The sequence below is a fragment of the Pygocentrus nattereri genome, chromosome 9 (genome assembly GCF_015220715.1).
Source record: "Pygocentrus nattereri isolate fPygNat1 chromosome 9, fPygNat1.pri, whole genome shotgun sequence".
NCBI classification, from domain to species: domain Eukaryota; kingdom Metazoa; phylum Chordata; class Actinopteri; order Characiformes; family Serrasalmidae; genus Pygocentrus; species Pygocentrus nattereri.
The window spans coordinates 44,918,949-44,935,923 of NC_051219.1; the positions used below are offsets into that span (position 1 = coordinate 44,918,949).

Sequence of the window (16,975 nt, forward strand, 5' to 3'; positions counted from 1 at the left end):
ATAACCATTATTCTGTCGCCCTGTTCGGTCAAAAGCTCCCAGTGGGGTGCGGCGTAATATATTAGGATGTTTAAATGGCTTCGGAAATCTCAGCGTGGATCGGACACCGCATTTATCACAAGATAACAGGAGAGACCTCTCGGTTTATGTGCTTCCAGGTCATCTGCTCTTCGTGTTCAGCCAGCTAAACGTTAGGTCGGATGCATGTAATCTTTATCTCCTATTATGATGAGCGCAGTGCTCGAGCCGCGATGGAACCCTCTATTATGTCTCCGGCTTAAACCTCCTCGCCAGGCTGGCGCCGAGACAGCAGGCATCGTTTCTGATCAGGTGAGTAGGTTTTTGTTCCTCCAAAGCCCGCCCTGATTCAGCCGGCCAAGGTGAGCAGAGGCTCTCCAGCACAGAGGCAGGCAAAGCGCTCACTGATGTTGGATAACAAATGGCTAACTTTCTCCAGAGACTCACACAACAAGCCAAGGGTGCTTGGTGGAAAAAAAAAAACTAGCTTAGCTTTTCAGTCGTTCCTCATGAAGGTCGCCCTCAGTTTCCTCTCAGGAAGACTGAAAAATGCTAGACTGAAGCCCTAAGATGTACCGTAGCTTTGAAAAACAGCATCTTATTGTCAGCTTGTAATGACTCTCCAGTGCCATCAATAGGAACAGCTGATAATATAAATGTTGCATTTTAACATGTTGACAAAACTCGATTACACAGCTCACAATGCATAAGCACAACCCTCACAGCTGCTGACTCAGGTCAGGCGGGCTTCATAACTCACCCCAACATAAATGTGCTCCAATGGCAACGAGAGGCTCCAGTCATTCCGAATAATCATGATGATGCAAGGTAAATGAAATCGATACGTAGCTACTGTATAGAAGGCACAGCGACAAATCATCTTCCATTAATGAGTACGCTGAGGCTGCCAAACATCAATGATATGTAATCATACCCTACAAAAACACTGAATAACATCGAGATTTCATATCAAAAAGGAATAAAAAGCAGACATCTGGACAGACGGTAGCTTAGCAACAGGAGGAGAAGCACATGAGAAGGACATCTACTACTTTGGCATGTACATGGAAGTAAGGCATTTTTGTTCTCCTCATAGGGTCACGGAGACCTGTGGGGAAAGTAGTGCATACAAAGTCACGACATCCTTCGTACAAACCCCCCCATCCCCACCCCAAACCCCCCCACCCCCCCCAAGGGAAGAAAGCACAACCCGAACTTGTTCGGTCTTGTTTTGTCCCTTTGCTGTGAGACAATGATACACTGTACATAACATGCACTCACTATCCAGTGACTTCCAGGCTTGTCGTTCTCCTCTCAGGACCGCTCGACTGGATGGCTGGGAATAACAATCTTGCGTCGAAAAAAGGAGCTGATGCAAGTCTCCCCGCAATTTTAAAGGAAGGAAGAGCACAGACGAAGAAACGAAGAGAAGCTTGGTCAGTCCTAACGAGCGTTTTCACAAGGTTGGCCTCATGGCGGTTAATGCGATGATAAAAAGCAGGGAGAGTGGAATGGTGGCCGGCCGCCACGCTCTCGACCCCCGCACGCTCATACCTGCAACACAGTGAGGGACCGTTACAGCATCAGTTCTTCCTAAAAACAAATCCATTTCACACAGACGGCTCAATCACTTAACACAGGTGCCAGACACAGCCACCCTGCGTGCACGCTCAGCACGCCCGGGCAGCCTTCCACTGATCGCTGGTGGGCGTTCTGTAGCGAGAGCAGGCACACCGGAAGTTGGCTGGACTGTGTGGTCATGCGAACTACATCGGGTAACACTTTCTATGTCATGTTTGTAAGCATCTATAAACACATTCATAACATGAACATTACAAACATGGCTATAAATATTTCTAAAACTGCACCACACATTATTTTCATGCTTATTCTGCAGTATGAATTGTTAACATAGTGCATTATAAGTACTGCTCATAAATGATAAGAGCTCATAAGCTGTATTAGTCCGCTCTCAGTAAAGTGGAGCGTGCTGGACTAAAGCCTCCTCCAGGGTTCAGACTGAGGCTTCAAGTTGAAGAATTTACTGAAGGATTTACTGAAACACTAAAACACAATAAGCTCATTACAGGCTTCAAATGTCAGAGTTTAAACTAGAGCAACATCAGAGTTTCACCCAATGTGGGAAAGTCAATGTTCACCACTGTTAATGTTCACCACCGTTAATGTTCACCACTGTTAATGTTCACCACTGTTAATGTTCACCACTGTTAATGTTCACCACCATTAATGTTCACCACTGTTAATGTTCACCACTGTTAATGTTCACCACTGTCCATTTTCACCACAGTTAATGTGCACCACTGTTAATGATCACCACTGTTAATGTGCACCACTGTTAATGTTCACCACCGTTAATGTTCACCACTGTTAATGTTCACCACTGTTAATGTTCACCACTGTCCATTTTCACCACAGTTAATGTGCACCACTGTTAATGATCACCACTGTTAATGTGCACCACTGTTAATGTTCAACACTGTTAATGTGCACCACCGTTAATGTTCACCACTGTTAATGTGCACCACCGTTAATGTTCACCACTGTTAATGTGCACCACTGTTAATGTGCACCACTGTTAATGTGCACCACCGTTAGCCTGGCACTGACTTAACACTGTATATCCAATAGAACGCCAGCAGAAACCAGCACTACTGTACTGTAGTGTAGTGTAGTGGTACACAGTGAAGGGTTCTAGCTCTTGACGTTAGAACCAGTGAGGAACAAATTACAGTGACATCACTCGACTATCTCGCCTCCCCCTCTCCAGACGTTCACTCCACAGCGACTTCACTCTCAGTGCGATGTCAGAGGGGGTTCAAGGGAGGGGCTGACTTCTTTGGCATTGACAGTATAACATGTTATAAACAGTATCTATAACACCTTATATTAACAAATCATAACGTATAACCATATTTATAATGCCATATAAATGCATTATAACATATTAAAAGATGCTTACAAACGTGACATTCGTAGAAAGTGTTACCCCACATTTTTAAAGGCATGGGATGCAGTATTGGCCAGATTAGGCTCACATGACACAAAATTATTTTAAAAAAGTAAATCTAATTAAAATCACAAATTCATAATGTTTCACTTTTCAGCTTTACTTTATACTCACGCCAGTGTTGTGCCAGTTCATACTGAAAATGAACTAGGTCATAGCTCATTTAAACACTTCTGAACTAAGTTCACAGTTCCAGAAATGAACTCGTTCATGTGCACTTGGTTTTTTTTTAATTAAAAATAAATTCTTTTTCAATAGAAGCTCTTTCTATCCATCCATTACCAGCCCAAAACCATTGCAACTCATAAAGTAAATGAATTATTTTATACCACAGCCTTTAAGTCAGTAAGACTCTCACTGAATGCACTGCTCAACACTTTCTGTAAGCTACCTGCCTCCTTGCCGTCTTTGTGGCTGCAAACCAGTCACATGTGTTTCATTCAGTCAAGCGATTCATTCAGTTCAGTGAACGCTCATGCACAACACCGACTCCAGCTGACCAGAAATGCTTCGTGGGCTCAACTGTTTGGCTCACATTGTTAACACACTGTAATCCCGAGTGCATTTCATTGCCTATTAAACAAAACATTTAACCTAAAACATAAACTCAGTTCACAATGTATCTCCAATGTTTTTCAGTTTTTGTGACAGTGTAAAAACGCCTGCTGTCCTTTACATTGTGTGTAAGTTTCATGACGAATGGACCAAAAGAAACGGCCCAAAATGACTTGGAAAGACGTCTGGTTCCATTGACTTGCATTAAAAGCAGAGTAGGTTTTTTCCTTCTCCTGTAAAGTTCCCGTTTTGGAGATATGAGGTTTCATTCCAACAACAGCTGTCACTTCACCTAAATGTCATTGCTATGGTCATCATCACTGCCAAGATCATTGACACTTTCTTCTACCACAACTCATTTTTAACGAGATCCCTAAATATAAACAGCACAGTAAACCACACTCAACTGTGACCAGGTTCTTCAGTGGGAACCGAGGTCAGTGCAGCGTTTTCCACGGGATGTACGAACATCTTTTCTGATTGGCTATAACCGTCAAATTCACTGCTAATTTGCATAAAGTGGAGCAGAGCTGGATGTCTCGTTGCTCAGATTGTTCGTGGTCACAGTGCTGCTCACTGTTGAGTGTCGCTGGCTCTCGTTCAAAACGAATGACTTCCGGCTGGCTTGTCGTTTTCATCGCCAGCGGTGTGGACGCAGGATAAAAAGATTCCTTTAACGTTATTTATCTTGTTGTCAGAAACTGATGGAATGGCTCCAATGTCCAGCAACTTTTGTGACCACTGCCACCAGCCCAGCACAAGATGACAAAATGTTTTTCAATTTAAGATCCTCTGCTAAACAAGCCTCTACGGCACTGTACAAGTCCTTCAATGAATTTCCAGTGAAAACAGTCATTAAGACTTGTTTGTTTGTTTTTCAGTATCAGAAAAAAAAGAAACAACAACTACATATAATAACAAATCTATCCGTATTTAATTAGTCCACTCTTTACATTTGGACCCTACCACCACTGTAACTCTTGATTCTAACACGTTCATCAAGCAATGCGTCACACCTGTGCGTGTCCTCCCAATGAAATGTTGCCGAAAGTGTCACTGACATTGTTTTACTGTTCAAAGACACCAATATTCACGTGAGCGACCACCCAAACTCACCTTAGCTGGCTTGTAAATGTCTCATCATATGGTTCTAAATAGCTAAAGGAGATATTCCTGAGGTGATTAGATATAAAATAATCAATTTGCATATGGAAACGGAAAAGTCAAAGTAAAAAAACAGAAGTTTCCAAAACTAGAATTAAAAAAATATATTAAAAGATAAAATAATGAAAAATTCCACAGGTGTTTCTTACACCGTGAGCAGACAACGCAACACTACGGGTCTGAAACAATGTGTAGCTACTGTAGCTAAAGGGAATACGCAAAAAGAATTGCTTGGATCATGAAAAGCAGAAAATGCAACCAATTTCTAAGACTGAACTTCGGAGGTGTGGAAAAACATACCAGTGTATTTCTTTTAAAAAATCTGAAAGCAAATCATCTGAAAACTATGGTCGACTGTGATAAAGGCAAAGGGCGGACACACTAAATGATGGAAAATTAAAAAAAATGATTTTATATTTCATTGTTGATGCTTCTGTGTAGAAAAATCTCTGACTCCTGCACGATACTGAGGCTCAGTTCCCTCTCAGCCAAAATGACAGAACTTCTGATTGATCTGCAGCATCAATACTGCTGAGCAGAAATTGTCCTGGCTGTCTTCTTATTACTAATGTTGGTTTTGAAACAGTATTAAAACACATTATTATTATATTTTGTAATACAAATACTGGACCACATTGAAAATTGGGTTCCAGATAAAGTTTAGACCTCTGCCTCATTAAACACATCAGATTAATCTCACCGGCTAATTAGCGAAGCGTTCCTGAGCTGAATCTGGAGTGTTAGAAGAGAAAAGGTGCTCTGTGGAACTGTGGCCCAGAAGGAACTCTGCAAATCCTGTAAAAGTTCTGTAGAGCTTGGTATTAAAGCTGCAGATGGTGTGTGATCTCGCTTCCTGGAAATCACTGCTTGGAACAGTTTGGAATGATGGTGGTTTTGGAGTAAACACAGTAATGGCACTTTTCTTGTCATGAATAGTTTGGATATTTAGGTACATGTTCCATATAGACGCGTTTCTGCGCTCACTGTCCACTTTATCAACTGCACTGTACAGTGCAGACAGACAGACAGACAGACAGACAGACAGACAGATAGATACATAGATAGATAGATAGATAGATAGATAGACAGACAGACAGACAGACAGGCAGGCAGGCAGACAGACAGACAGATAGATAGATAGATAGATAGACAGACAGATAGACAGACAGACAGACAGACAGACAGACAGATAGATAGATAGACAGGCAGACAGACAGACAGACAGACGTGCAGCACGCTGTGTATACGGGCAGCATGCTGTCTATACGGGCAGCACGCTGTGTATACGGGCAGTATGCTGTGTATACGGGCAGCACGCTGTCTATACGGGCAGCACGCTGTGTATACGGGCAGCACGCTGTGTATACGGGCAGCACGCCGTCTATACGGGCAGCACGCTGTCTATACGGGCAGCACGCCGTCTATACGGGCAGCACGCCGTCTATACGGGCAGCACGCTGTGTATACGGGCAGCACGCTGTCTATACGGGCAGCACGCCGTCTATACGGGCAGCACGCTGTGTATACGGGCAGCACGCTGTCTATACGGGCAGCACGCTGTGTATACGGGCAGCACGCTGTGTATACGGGCAGCACGCCGTCTATACGGGCAGCACGCCGTCTATACGGGCAGCACGCCGTCTATACGGGCAGCACGCTGTGTATACGGGCAGCACGCTGTCTATACGGGCAGCACGCTGTGTATACGGGCAGCACGCCGTCTATACGGGCAGCACGCTGTGTATACGGGCAGCACGCCGTCTATACGGGCAGCACGCCGTCTATACGGGCAGCACGCCGTCTATACGGGCAGCACGCCGTGTATACGGGCAGCACGCCGTGTATACGGGCAGCACGCCGTCTATACGGGCAGCACGCCGTGTATACGGGCAGCACGCCGTCTATACGGGCAGCACGCCGTCTATACGGGCAGCACGCCGTCTATACGGGCAGCACGCCGTCTATACGGGCAGCACGCCGTGTATACGGGCAGCACGCTGTGTATACGGGCAGCACGCTGTCTATACGGGCAGCACGCCGTGTATACGGGCAGCACGCTGTGTATACGGGCAGCACGCTGTGTATACGGGCACCACGCTGTGTATACGGGCAGCACGCTGTGTATACGGGCAGCACTCTGTCTAACTGATGACTAACACGGCAGCAGATGAGCTGTCGTCTCTGACTTTACACCTACAAGGTGGACCGACAAGGTAGGAGTGTCTACTAGAGTGGACAGTGAGTGGACACAGTGTTTAAAACTCCAGCAGCACTGCTGGGTCTGATTTTTAAACACAAAATAACTCTCTACCCAAAGGATGGTAACAGAGGACATGACCCCATCTGCAAAATGTCTTGTGCATAGACAACAGCCTCTGGAATTATTTGTACACGGTACTGATTGAATACCAAAAAACGAAAGCTCCAAATATGTTCCTGGACAAAAACATTTCATCACTGGCCCATGCGTTGCCAAAATGCACTGCCAAGACAACCCAGCAGTTTGTCTTGGGGGTGGGAATAAAGTGGACATTTTTTGGAATGGCCAAGATCATCTCTCATTTAAAATTAAAATAAGCTACCGAGTCAGAAACCTCTCAAAAACCAACCACTGGAAGTGGCCGTGGCAAATTCTTGGCAAAGCAAGATGGTGAAAAGGTTACGCAGTCAGTCTTAGTGCAGAGTCCAAGTGGCCAAAAAACGTCTACACCACTTTATTTCACTCTAAATTCATCCATCCAGTACATGAGCTCATCCTGAAGCACTAAGATAGCGGGCAGTATCTTCTGCAACAACACGTATCCAGAAATACCTTCAGCATGAAGTCGACATTAATCACTTTTGTCTTATATTAGTTCTGTGAGAAGCGCTTGAATATTCAGCAAGTCATAAATTTGAACGTTTTATTGGAGTGCTTATTACGCAATGCGCTATTTTAACGATAATACAGGCACACTGAACATGCAGCCTGCACTTTCATGTCATATACATTAATTTAAAAGTCCGATTTCACTTTCGTGCCTGTAAACCTTACAAGGCGTACTGGTGAAATGTTTTCAATGCAGTCCAAAACTGTTAAACGTCGAAAAGCTGATGTTTACTTGGTTCTGCATTACTAACTGGGAAGGCTTTCATAGTTTTCTTGAGTAGAACATGAATTAAAACCGTCCCTGTGCATAACTTCATATGAGTCTAAATTGAGAGGAATAAAAACTCACACGTAAGTGACATTAGTGAAGTTTCACAGCAGGTTCTATTAATCACGCTGATGTGTTAACAGATGTGTGTAACGGGGAGCGAGGTAGCGGACGCAAGTGCGGAGGTAAGCGACTTTTATTGAGGGCAAATCCAGAATCAGGGTCATAACGGTCCAGGGTCAAAGAGCCAACACGAACAGATTGAGGGTAGGACATGATAAACAGCTGGTTACAGCAAACAAGCATACAACGACCAGCGAAAACAAAGGGCAAACACAGGGCTTAAATACACAGAACAATGAGGGACAGGTGAAAACAATCAGGGGCGGAGTTACAAAACCAAAACATGAGCACATGGACAGGATGGGAGGAGCCAATCGTGACAATGTGGACAATACATTAACCCTTGTGTGGTGTTGATGTGTTTGTTACTCAGTGGTCTGGTGAACCCATCACGGTTTTGTTTATCCCAAATCAATACAGCCATAAAAATTAACATAAAAATACCAGATGTTTGAAATATCACAAGTGGCCAGCGTAGGGTTCTACTTTAGCAGCTGTAGCCAGTCAGCAGCCTGTCCATGTTGTCCACACACATACACACACACACTAACAGCACAGCACCTCCACACCTCCACACTTTACTCCCCACAGATCCAGCACCACATGTGTATTATAAGTGTGTGTGGGGGTGAACAGAGTGAAGACCCTGAAAATGAATCTGAGGTCGAAATAATAATAAATCGCATCATTTTTTTATTTTGGTAAACATTCAAAATGCGTCCCACAAACCTGAACACCACACAGGGGTTATTCATCACTCAGAACCATCGCACCAACTTTACAATAAGGTTATCTGGGTCTCTTTCTCACACAGGGGATCGAAAAAGTGCTGCATTTTAATTTCCCAAAGCAACTGAAGGGCATTCACCCTCATACCTTAGTTCTCTCCCTGTGAGATCTTAGTGAGACTACAGCCTTCATTACTTCATGTTCCTTTCCAAAATGAGATTGGAATCTGGGAAATGTTCTCTTTATATCTATGCCTCTTGGTCCTGGAACAATTTGCTGAAATTGGAGAACATGTGTGATACGTTTGCTCGTGCCGTACACAGCCAGATTATCAAGTTAGATAGCATAATATATAACAGGTTAGCCTGGGAGACTGAATATGTTGTAAACCATTCTAGGTGCCAGTATATGAACAGAGAATTTACTGTTTAGTACCGTTTACCAGGCATACATCATACATCACATTCTTTATTATTATTGCGATATGAGTTTATGAAATAAATTATAATCCTTAATAAATACATAAATACATCCTGAAGAGCTGCAGTGACATTACATGTGCAGGGGCCAAAGTGGGGCAATTATACTGGTGGAACAGAGCATTAGAAGCTCAACAGCTGCTTCTTTGTGCTGGGCTACATCTCTCCAAAGGGAGAGTGACTTAACCATTCAGCTTAACAGCCAGTTACAAATTGCCCATTTGCACAGCTCAAAACTACAACTATGTTTGTTGTGACCGCCGACGGAATTACAGGCTTGCAATTCAGGAATTGATGTTTAGCCGAATGGTTAAGTTACTATAGTTAGTAATACTTTAATAATTGGTTAATAATTTCATAATGATGTGTTTATCACATATAACTGTAAAAATACAATTTACTTTACAGCCCTGCTAACCAGTAAAAATGCTTAAAATGTGATAAATGTTCTCACTCTGTGCTGTGAGCAAACTGCATAGACTGTATGGTGAAATGTATGAAGCAGTAATACTGTTACAACAATTCTGCATCATCATCAAGGGGCTTTTTAAGGAAATTCATATTCACGTTTATACCCAGACCACAAACCTGAATAGAAAAGGCTGTTCAGGGAATCTTGACTGAAGCACCTTATGGAACTCACATTTTTCAGGCTACAACTTTTCCACAAGGGGGCACCGTCAGCAGTCAAAGAGCTTCTGGTGCTTCGCGTCAGTGACACTGTGTGCTGTTGTTCAGACTTACAGTACGCAGTAAAGATGTGCTCTCAGTTCTGATGTAAGTAGCTATTAGTATTTTGTTATTTAATTTTTCACGATAGTGGATGGTGGTTTTGTTAATTAGACGTTAATTAGTCTTTGCTGTTTTCACAGCAAGACTTGGACCCAATCCCATTTCACCCCTCGCCCCTACAACTGAGTCCTTAGCCCTCTGTATTGAGCGTTCACGTCTAGGGTGTGGGGTGACCCGGTTCTTGTTGAGATGGAGGGGTGGGGCAAAGTGTTGGGGCTACATGACCCCCCCAAACGGACGTTTTTCAGAGACTCCCAATCAGAGAGATATGAGAAAAACAGAAAAACCGGCAAGACGGAGAACAAGAGACCAAACAAGACCAAAGAAACCCACACATTACAATAACCATTGTATTATCTTAGTATAATATCGTTTCAATGGATTATGGTCGCTTTCTACATAACAAGCATAAATAACAGTTAACAATATGCTAATGTCTCTGTAGATGGGGGGAGACGGGGGGCCATCCTACCCACCCAGAGAGAGCGAGGCCAATTGTGCTCTTGGACTCTGCAGCATCACCAGGGATCGAACTCGCCATCTCCTGATGACACGGCCAACGCTTAGACGGTTGCCCCACTGGGGAGCCCAAGCCTCCGCTTTCACAAAACAGACTTCGACACTGAAATATCAAAATGAATGCTTAGTTTAGGTTTCCCAGCCAAAAAACCTGGAGTAAAAAATACCACATTTAGGTCTGTGTGAATCATTTCTTCAGTGAGCAGCTCCATCTGAGAAAGCAGCCTAAAATATTTCTCCAGTTTCTTTTTTAAACACTGCTGATATTCTTTGCCAACAGCACTGAAAAAACCAAACCTCACAGATTTACTTTTTCATGAAAAGTGGACGTGGCAGTCTAAGAGGATGAAAAATGCGAATAATCCGCCGTGCAGAACTGTTCTCCCCTGCAGTTTCGTCTGCCTGTACCGCTGTATTCAGGAGGGAGCCGAGATGAACAGGCAGAGATAGATGACAAGAGCTAAGGATAGTTAATAAAGATCACACTGCTTAGCCCAGCGGAGGATACAAGGTGTACACTGCAGGCTCCGAGGAGGACATCTCAAATCAGTGAGCGCTCATTTAGAGAGCCGCATTACGTGCTGAGAGCCGCAGTTTTTTTCCGAGGATGGATGTGCTGGAATCCACACCTGCTCTTATTACTCAGGGGACGGAGAAAATCCCATTATGAGGTTAATCTTACTTTGCTTACTTTAGATGTACTTGGTATTTATGTTTAATATCCCTTTGATGCCATGCATCTTTTATACTACACGCTGCGATGCAGCTGGTACGATGCAGACAGTAGCCGCCAGAGGAAAAGTGTAGGCGAAGGTTTGTTGTTGAGGAGGCTCGGGCGTTTACAAACACTAAAGTAAGAAAGCGTACAGAGGACAGAATAAACAAACGCTATATGCAGCTGCATGTAGAAGTTTGAACACCTCTGGTTACATCACACATTTTGTTCCCACACATCTCTAGAACTTAAATATGGCATTTTTAGTGAACAATTTCTAATTATTTGCTGAGCGTAACGTATTGGAAAAAAAATAAAACCTAACTATATAGTGTGGCCTACAGCGTATTTTGCTTTTTTTCCCCTTGTTTGCGAAAATTCAGCAAATAAACAGCAACTGTGTATTATAATCCCATTTCCAATAAAGTTAGATGTAAAAGTAAATAAAAACAAATTTCAATGATGTGCAAATCATTTAAACCCTACATTTCATTGACAATAGTGCAAAGGCAACAAATCAAATGTTGAAACTGAAAAATTTTATTGTTTTATGAAAAATATATGTCCGTTTTGAATTTGATGCCAACAGCACACTCCAAAAAAGTCGGGACGGGTCTGTTTACCGCTGAGTTTCATCTCCTCCTCTTTAACAGCACTCTAAGTGTTTGGGAACTGAGGAGATGCTGCTGTAGTTTTCTCATTCTTTCTCATTCTTGATACAGGATTTCAGCTGCTCAGCAGTTTCAGGGGCTCTTTTGTTGTATTTTTCATTTCATAATGTGCCAAATGTTTTCAGTGGTGACCGGTCTGGACTGCAGGCAGGTCAGTTTAGCACCTGGACTCTTTTAATACGGAGCAGTGCTGCTGTAATACATGCAGAATGTGGTTTGACATCGTCTTGCTGAAATAATCAAGACCTTCCCTGAAAAAGACGTCGTCTGGACGGCAGCAGATGTTGATAAAACATGTTTATATCATTCAGCTTTAATGGCGCCTCCACAGATGAACACGTCACCCAGGCCATGAGCACTAATGCCCCCTAAACCATCATGAATACTGGCTTTAGAACTGAGCACTGATAACAAGCTGAGTGGTCTTCAGCCCGGAGGACACAGTGTATATATATATATATATATATATATATATATATATATATATATATACACAGATGTAAACGTTCTGATCTGAGCAGCGTATGTTCAGCCAAAGATTAGACATATCTCTTATACTTTCCAATGAAGAGTGCTCTACAGGGATTTTCCAAAAAATGGTTCAACATAACAGTTTTATGAGCCTGTCCTGCTAATGTTTATGAGCCTATATTTAGGCTTATAAACTGCATTTGAACCATTTATTAAACAGTGAATTACTTGCACTATTTAAGTGTTACATTGCATCAGTGAAATCAGTTAGAAAACATATAGGCCATGTTATAAGATCATTTTCAAGGGTTTTTTTTTAACCAAAACTTTGCCATGAAAATGCAACACCCTTTTATTTACCATGTCTCTGTATATTTATTAGTCTGTAAAGCTTTAGCATAGCTAAAAGTCACCAAGTTATCACAGCTGCAGTAGCCCTAACCAAAAGTGTTAAATAAAAGCAACATGCTATTATTATTATTATTATTATTATTATTATTTTTATTATTATTATTATTATTATAGCCACAATGGGGAAGTTTTATTTGCGCCATGCACTTTTTCTCTTTACCACACAGAATTTGTAAACCATGCAGGCTTATACAAACTATTATATTCAAAAGTCATATGGAAAATCCCTGCGTACTCATGCAGATCAATCCAAACATTGAGACTGTAATGATAAAACCAATCTATGATAGTAGATTGAATTACAAGCCCACTAGATTAAAGCAAGATTAAATTCATTCATGCCTGCCAACACCACTGTGATCAATTCAGATTTGGTAGTTTTCTATAAAACTATAAAGATTTTTTTTATACATCTACAAAATTGAACAATGCAGACATAACGCAGCCAAAATCAGTGGAATTCCCCGGTTAGTGTAGAACTAGATTGGTACCTGGAACCTGCCATTCAGGTCTGACATTCTCTTGGAAAACTGTAAGTAGCTGTAGTTGATTATGCTTAAGATATGCAATGTGATTCACAACCAACGCTAAATTCAAGATCAGAGGAAAGTTAATAATCAATCGAGCTTACTCAGTTTATGAATGTTAATGGGCTCGGTGGGGATGCCTTCTCCACCATCACTTAGGGCGCAGATCTGGATGGTATAATCGTCGTCGGCAGGGAGGACGATCTCCACTGAAGTCAGGTTAGTGGTCACCGTGTTTATTTCTCTATGTCTGTTCCTCCTGTAAGACACCTAGAAGGTGGGATGGTGGGAAAAGAGAAAGAGTTGGTATTCTGATTGCAGTCATCAAGCCATTCTACTTAACGAGAAATTCCAGTGGTTTTTATCCAGAAAATGTGTTTTCTGCTGACTTAAAAATAACTCCTAATTGGACTTTCTGGTAAAAGTAATACTACAAGTATCACAAGTATCTTTAAATCCTCAGCAAGCCGCTTAGAGGAGCCCATGGTTAACAGGAGGTTTGAAGAGTCAGAGAATTCCTCACGCTCTGGAATCAGCTGATAATTCTTGAATTGACCAAGATTTTTTTTTTCATTTTTTAAGTTGACTTAAATGCTGATATCTAGGGTGACTTACAATGCAACGCGAAGGCCCAATCCCATTTCACCCCTTGCCCCTACCACTTAGCCCTTTTGCATGTCCCAACTCTTGTTGATAGGGGTTGGGCGAAGTGTTAGGGCTACATCGCCCTTCAAACGGAGGCTTTTCAGAGACTCATTCCAAACAGAGTTATGTAAAAGAAAGAAAAAACGGCAAGACGACTGAACAAGAGACCAAAAAACCCACAAATGTGAGAATTTTCTCTGTTAAAATCACAATAACCATCATTTTATCTTAGTTTAATGTGGCTTCAGTGGATTTTGGTCGTTTTTCTTCATAACAAGCATAAAAAAATCCTGATGTCTCGGTAGCTATCTGGCTAACTTTCCCGTTCCACCTTAAATAGTCCAGCAGTTCTGATGCCTGAAGCGCCAGAATGTAACTGCTGCTCCATTTAAGGTGGAACGGGAATTCTGGAGAATCTCTGACTTCAGCTTCATAAATAGAATTAGGGGGGGGATAATAAATAACTGCCCCCCTCTTTGAAGGCATATGATCCCTAAATGTAACTAAAGCCCAGCAGTGAGGAGCTGAACTTTCCCCTCCTCTGCTGTCCCTGCAGACGGGCAGGGTCGCCTACAGAGCGGCGCTAGTAGCTGTTAATGAAGTGATGCTCTTTTATTAGAGGGGCTCATTTCAGAGGGAAGATCTCAACCACTGCCCTGTAGCTCAGTTCCGAGGAGCAAGGTGACACTCGAAATCAAGGGGTAGGGGTAAAAATAAGAAATGGGGTTGGGCCTAAGAATTCTTGAACCAACGGTACAGCCTGGCAGAGCCACAGTCTTTTCAGTGAAGTAACTGTGCATTTACATATATATAAATATGTTAACTTTTAAAAAGTTTGCTGCAGATGTTATGTTCTTCATTGTATCTTGTCAAAAAAAACTGAAAAATACACTCACTGAGCGCTTTCTTAGGAACACCTGTGCACCTACTAATGATGCTACATTTATCTACACTGAAAATGGTGCTTTTTTCTTTTTTCTAACAGCGTTTAAAAGTCCCAGACACAGCAGACACGATCTCCACCGTCACTCTTATTACCTTCGGGTGTTAATGTTGATAAAAACTTGTCAGATACAGTATTATAGAGTGGTTATTAGGAGGTATAATACAGTATTACAGAGTGGTCATTAGGAGGTATAATACAGTATTACAGAGTGGTCATTAGGAGGTATAATACAGTATTACAGAGTGGTTATTAGGAGGTATAATACAGTATTACAGAGTGGTTATTAGGAGGTATAATACAGTATTACAGAGTGGTCATTAGGAGGTATAATACAGTATTACAGAGTGGTCATTAGGAGGTATAATACAGTATTACAGAGTGGTCATTAGGAGGTATAATACAGTATTACAGAGTGGTCATTAGGAGGTATAATACAGTATTACAGAGTGGTTATTAGGAGGAATAACGTTAGTGCGCTCTGCTTAAGTGTTTGGGAAATGGAGACTGAAACCGTGGAGCCGGCAACTTTGATAAATAGCAGGGGAGCTGAAGCAATCTTCTTAACTCTCATTTTATCATGCTTTAGTTTGTTTGCCTTTCTTTACACCAGTAATGGTAGCTAGCATTAACTGTCTGACTAACTAACCTGATTACGTGTTTATATTTCAGCTGTGCGCGTACGGTCAGTTGCTAGGAAACAGACACGACAGTTGATTGTCGACTTCAAATCATCAAATCAAATTCATTTGTGGTGCTTTTTACAACGGATGTTGTCACAAAGCAGCTTCACAGAATTCCAGTAAAGACAAAGTTTTAACAAGAATGTAAAACCTCCAGGTGGGCAAGCCAGGGGCGCCGGTGGCCAGGAGAACCTCCCTCAGAGCTGAGGAAGAAACCTTGGGAGGAACCAGGCTCACCAGGGGGGACCCATCCTCCTCTGGTCAAACTACCTGCAGAGTTATTATACTACTAATATTAATAGCAGTAGTATTAGTAGTAGGAATAGTTAGGAGTCTATGAAAACAGTTCATAAGACTTCAATTTCATAAGTTAAGATTTCCTAACTTGAAATAAGTAGCGGTGCTGTATGATAATTCTGTAATGCAGCCCCAGATCTGAATCCAGTAGAACAGCTTTGGATGTTGTAGAACAGATTCCCAGCATGAAAGTACACCTGAAAAACCTGCAGGAAGTGCATAATGCAATCCTGTTAACATGGGCCAGAATCCCAAAGGAACGTTTCCAACATTCTGTGGATGTTCTTCATGCCACGAAGAGTTGAGGCTGTATTTACAGCAAACTGACCAAACCAGCATGGACCAGCATGGACCAGCATGGACCAGCATGGACCTACCCCCAAGCAGTATTACTATAGTGTTCCTAATAAAGTGCTCAGTGAGTATGAAATTTGAAAGGTGTCCAAAATTTTGCATAAAACGTTTGCCTGGAGAATTCATAAATACATTCAATAAATATTTACTGGCAGAATTTGGCAACTGCCCAACAGTTTCTACTATCAGACTAACAGAGTCAGCAGAGTGTAGGAAAATGTGGAAAGTACTGTCTGTGGTCATCCACCACACTAGAGATGCATCAATACCATTTCTTTTCAGACCAAGTACGAGTGCATATTTCAATTATACTGATATGGTAATGAGTTTACTGTTAAATCATTAAAGTTTAGCTGATTTTAAATAATGTGCATTGCCTGGCTACGTTATATTAGTCAGCTTGGATCACGCAGCGCTGCAGTGGAGAAGAGCAGGCTTTGTTCCACCTCAGAAAAACACTCCTACACAGCTGTACGTAGAGTTTTGATGCTCATCTGTCTCTTTCAACAGCAGTTCTGTAGCACAGTGACAGCAGGAATCACGTTCGAGGATAACACAGCTCAACGTCTCACTTGTAGAGTTCTGAAGTCTTTGTTTTGCTGGTTGAGCTGTAGCTGAATGTCCTCGACAGCCAGACATACGTTGTGTGATTACAGAATTCCTGTTCGTTGTTGACTCACACTGTGCATTTGAAAAGATCATCATGTACAGACA

At 42.2% G+C, this 16,975-nt stretch overlaps 1 protein-coding gene across 2 annotated transcripts in view; it reads right to left on the bottom strand.

Moving 5' to 3' along the window:
- Positions 1-1,233: 1,233 nt before the first annotated feature.
- cntn3a.2 (contactin 3a, tandem duplicate 2) overlaps positions 1,234-16,975 on the bottom strand; it is a 106,423-nt gene continuing 90,681 nt past the window's right edge. For both annotated transcript variants that reach the window (XM_017715917.2, XM_017715916.2), the window contains exons 22-23: positions 13,444-13,609; positions 1,234-1,572 (exon numbers count right to left, since the gene is read on the bottom strand). In XM_017715917.2, the coding sequence (XP_017571406.1) occupies positions 1,475-1,572; positions 13,444-13,609 (264 nt within the window). In that variant the 3' untranslated portion in view covers positions 1,234-1,474. The remainder of the gene's footprint in view (positions 1,573-13,443; positions 13,610-16,975) is intronic.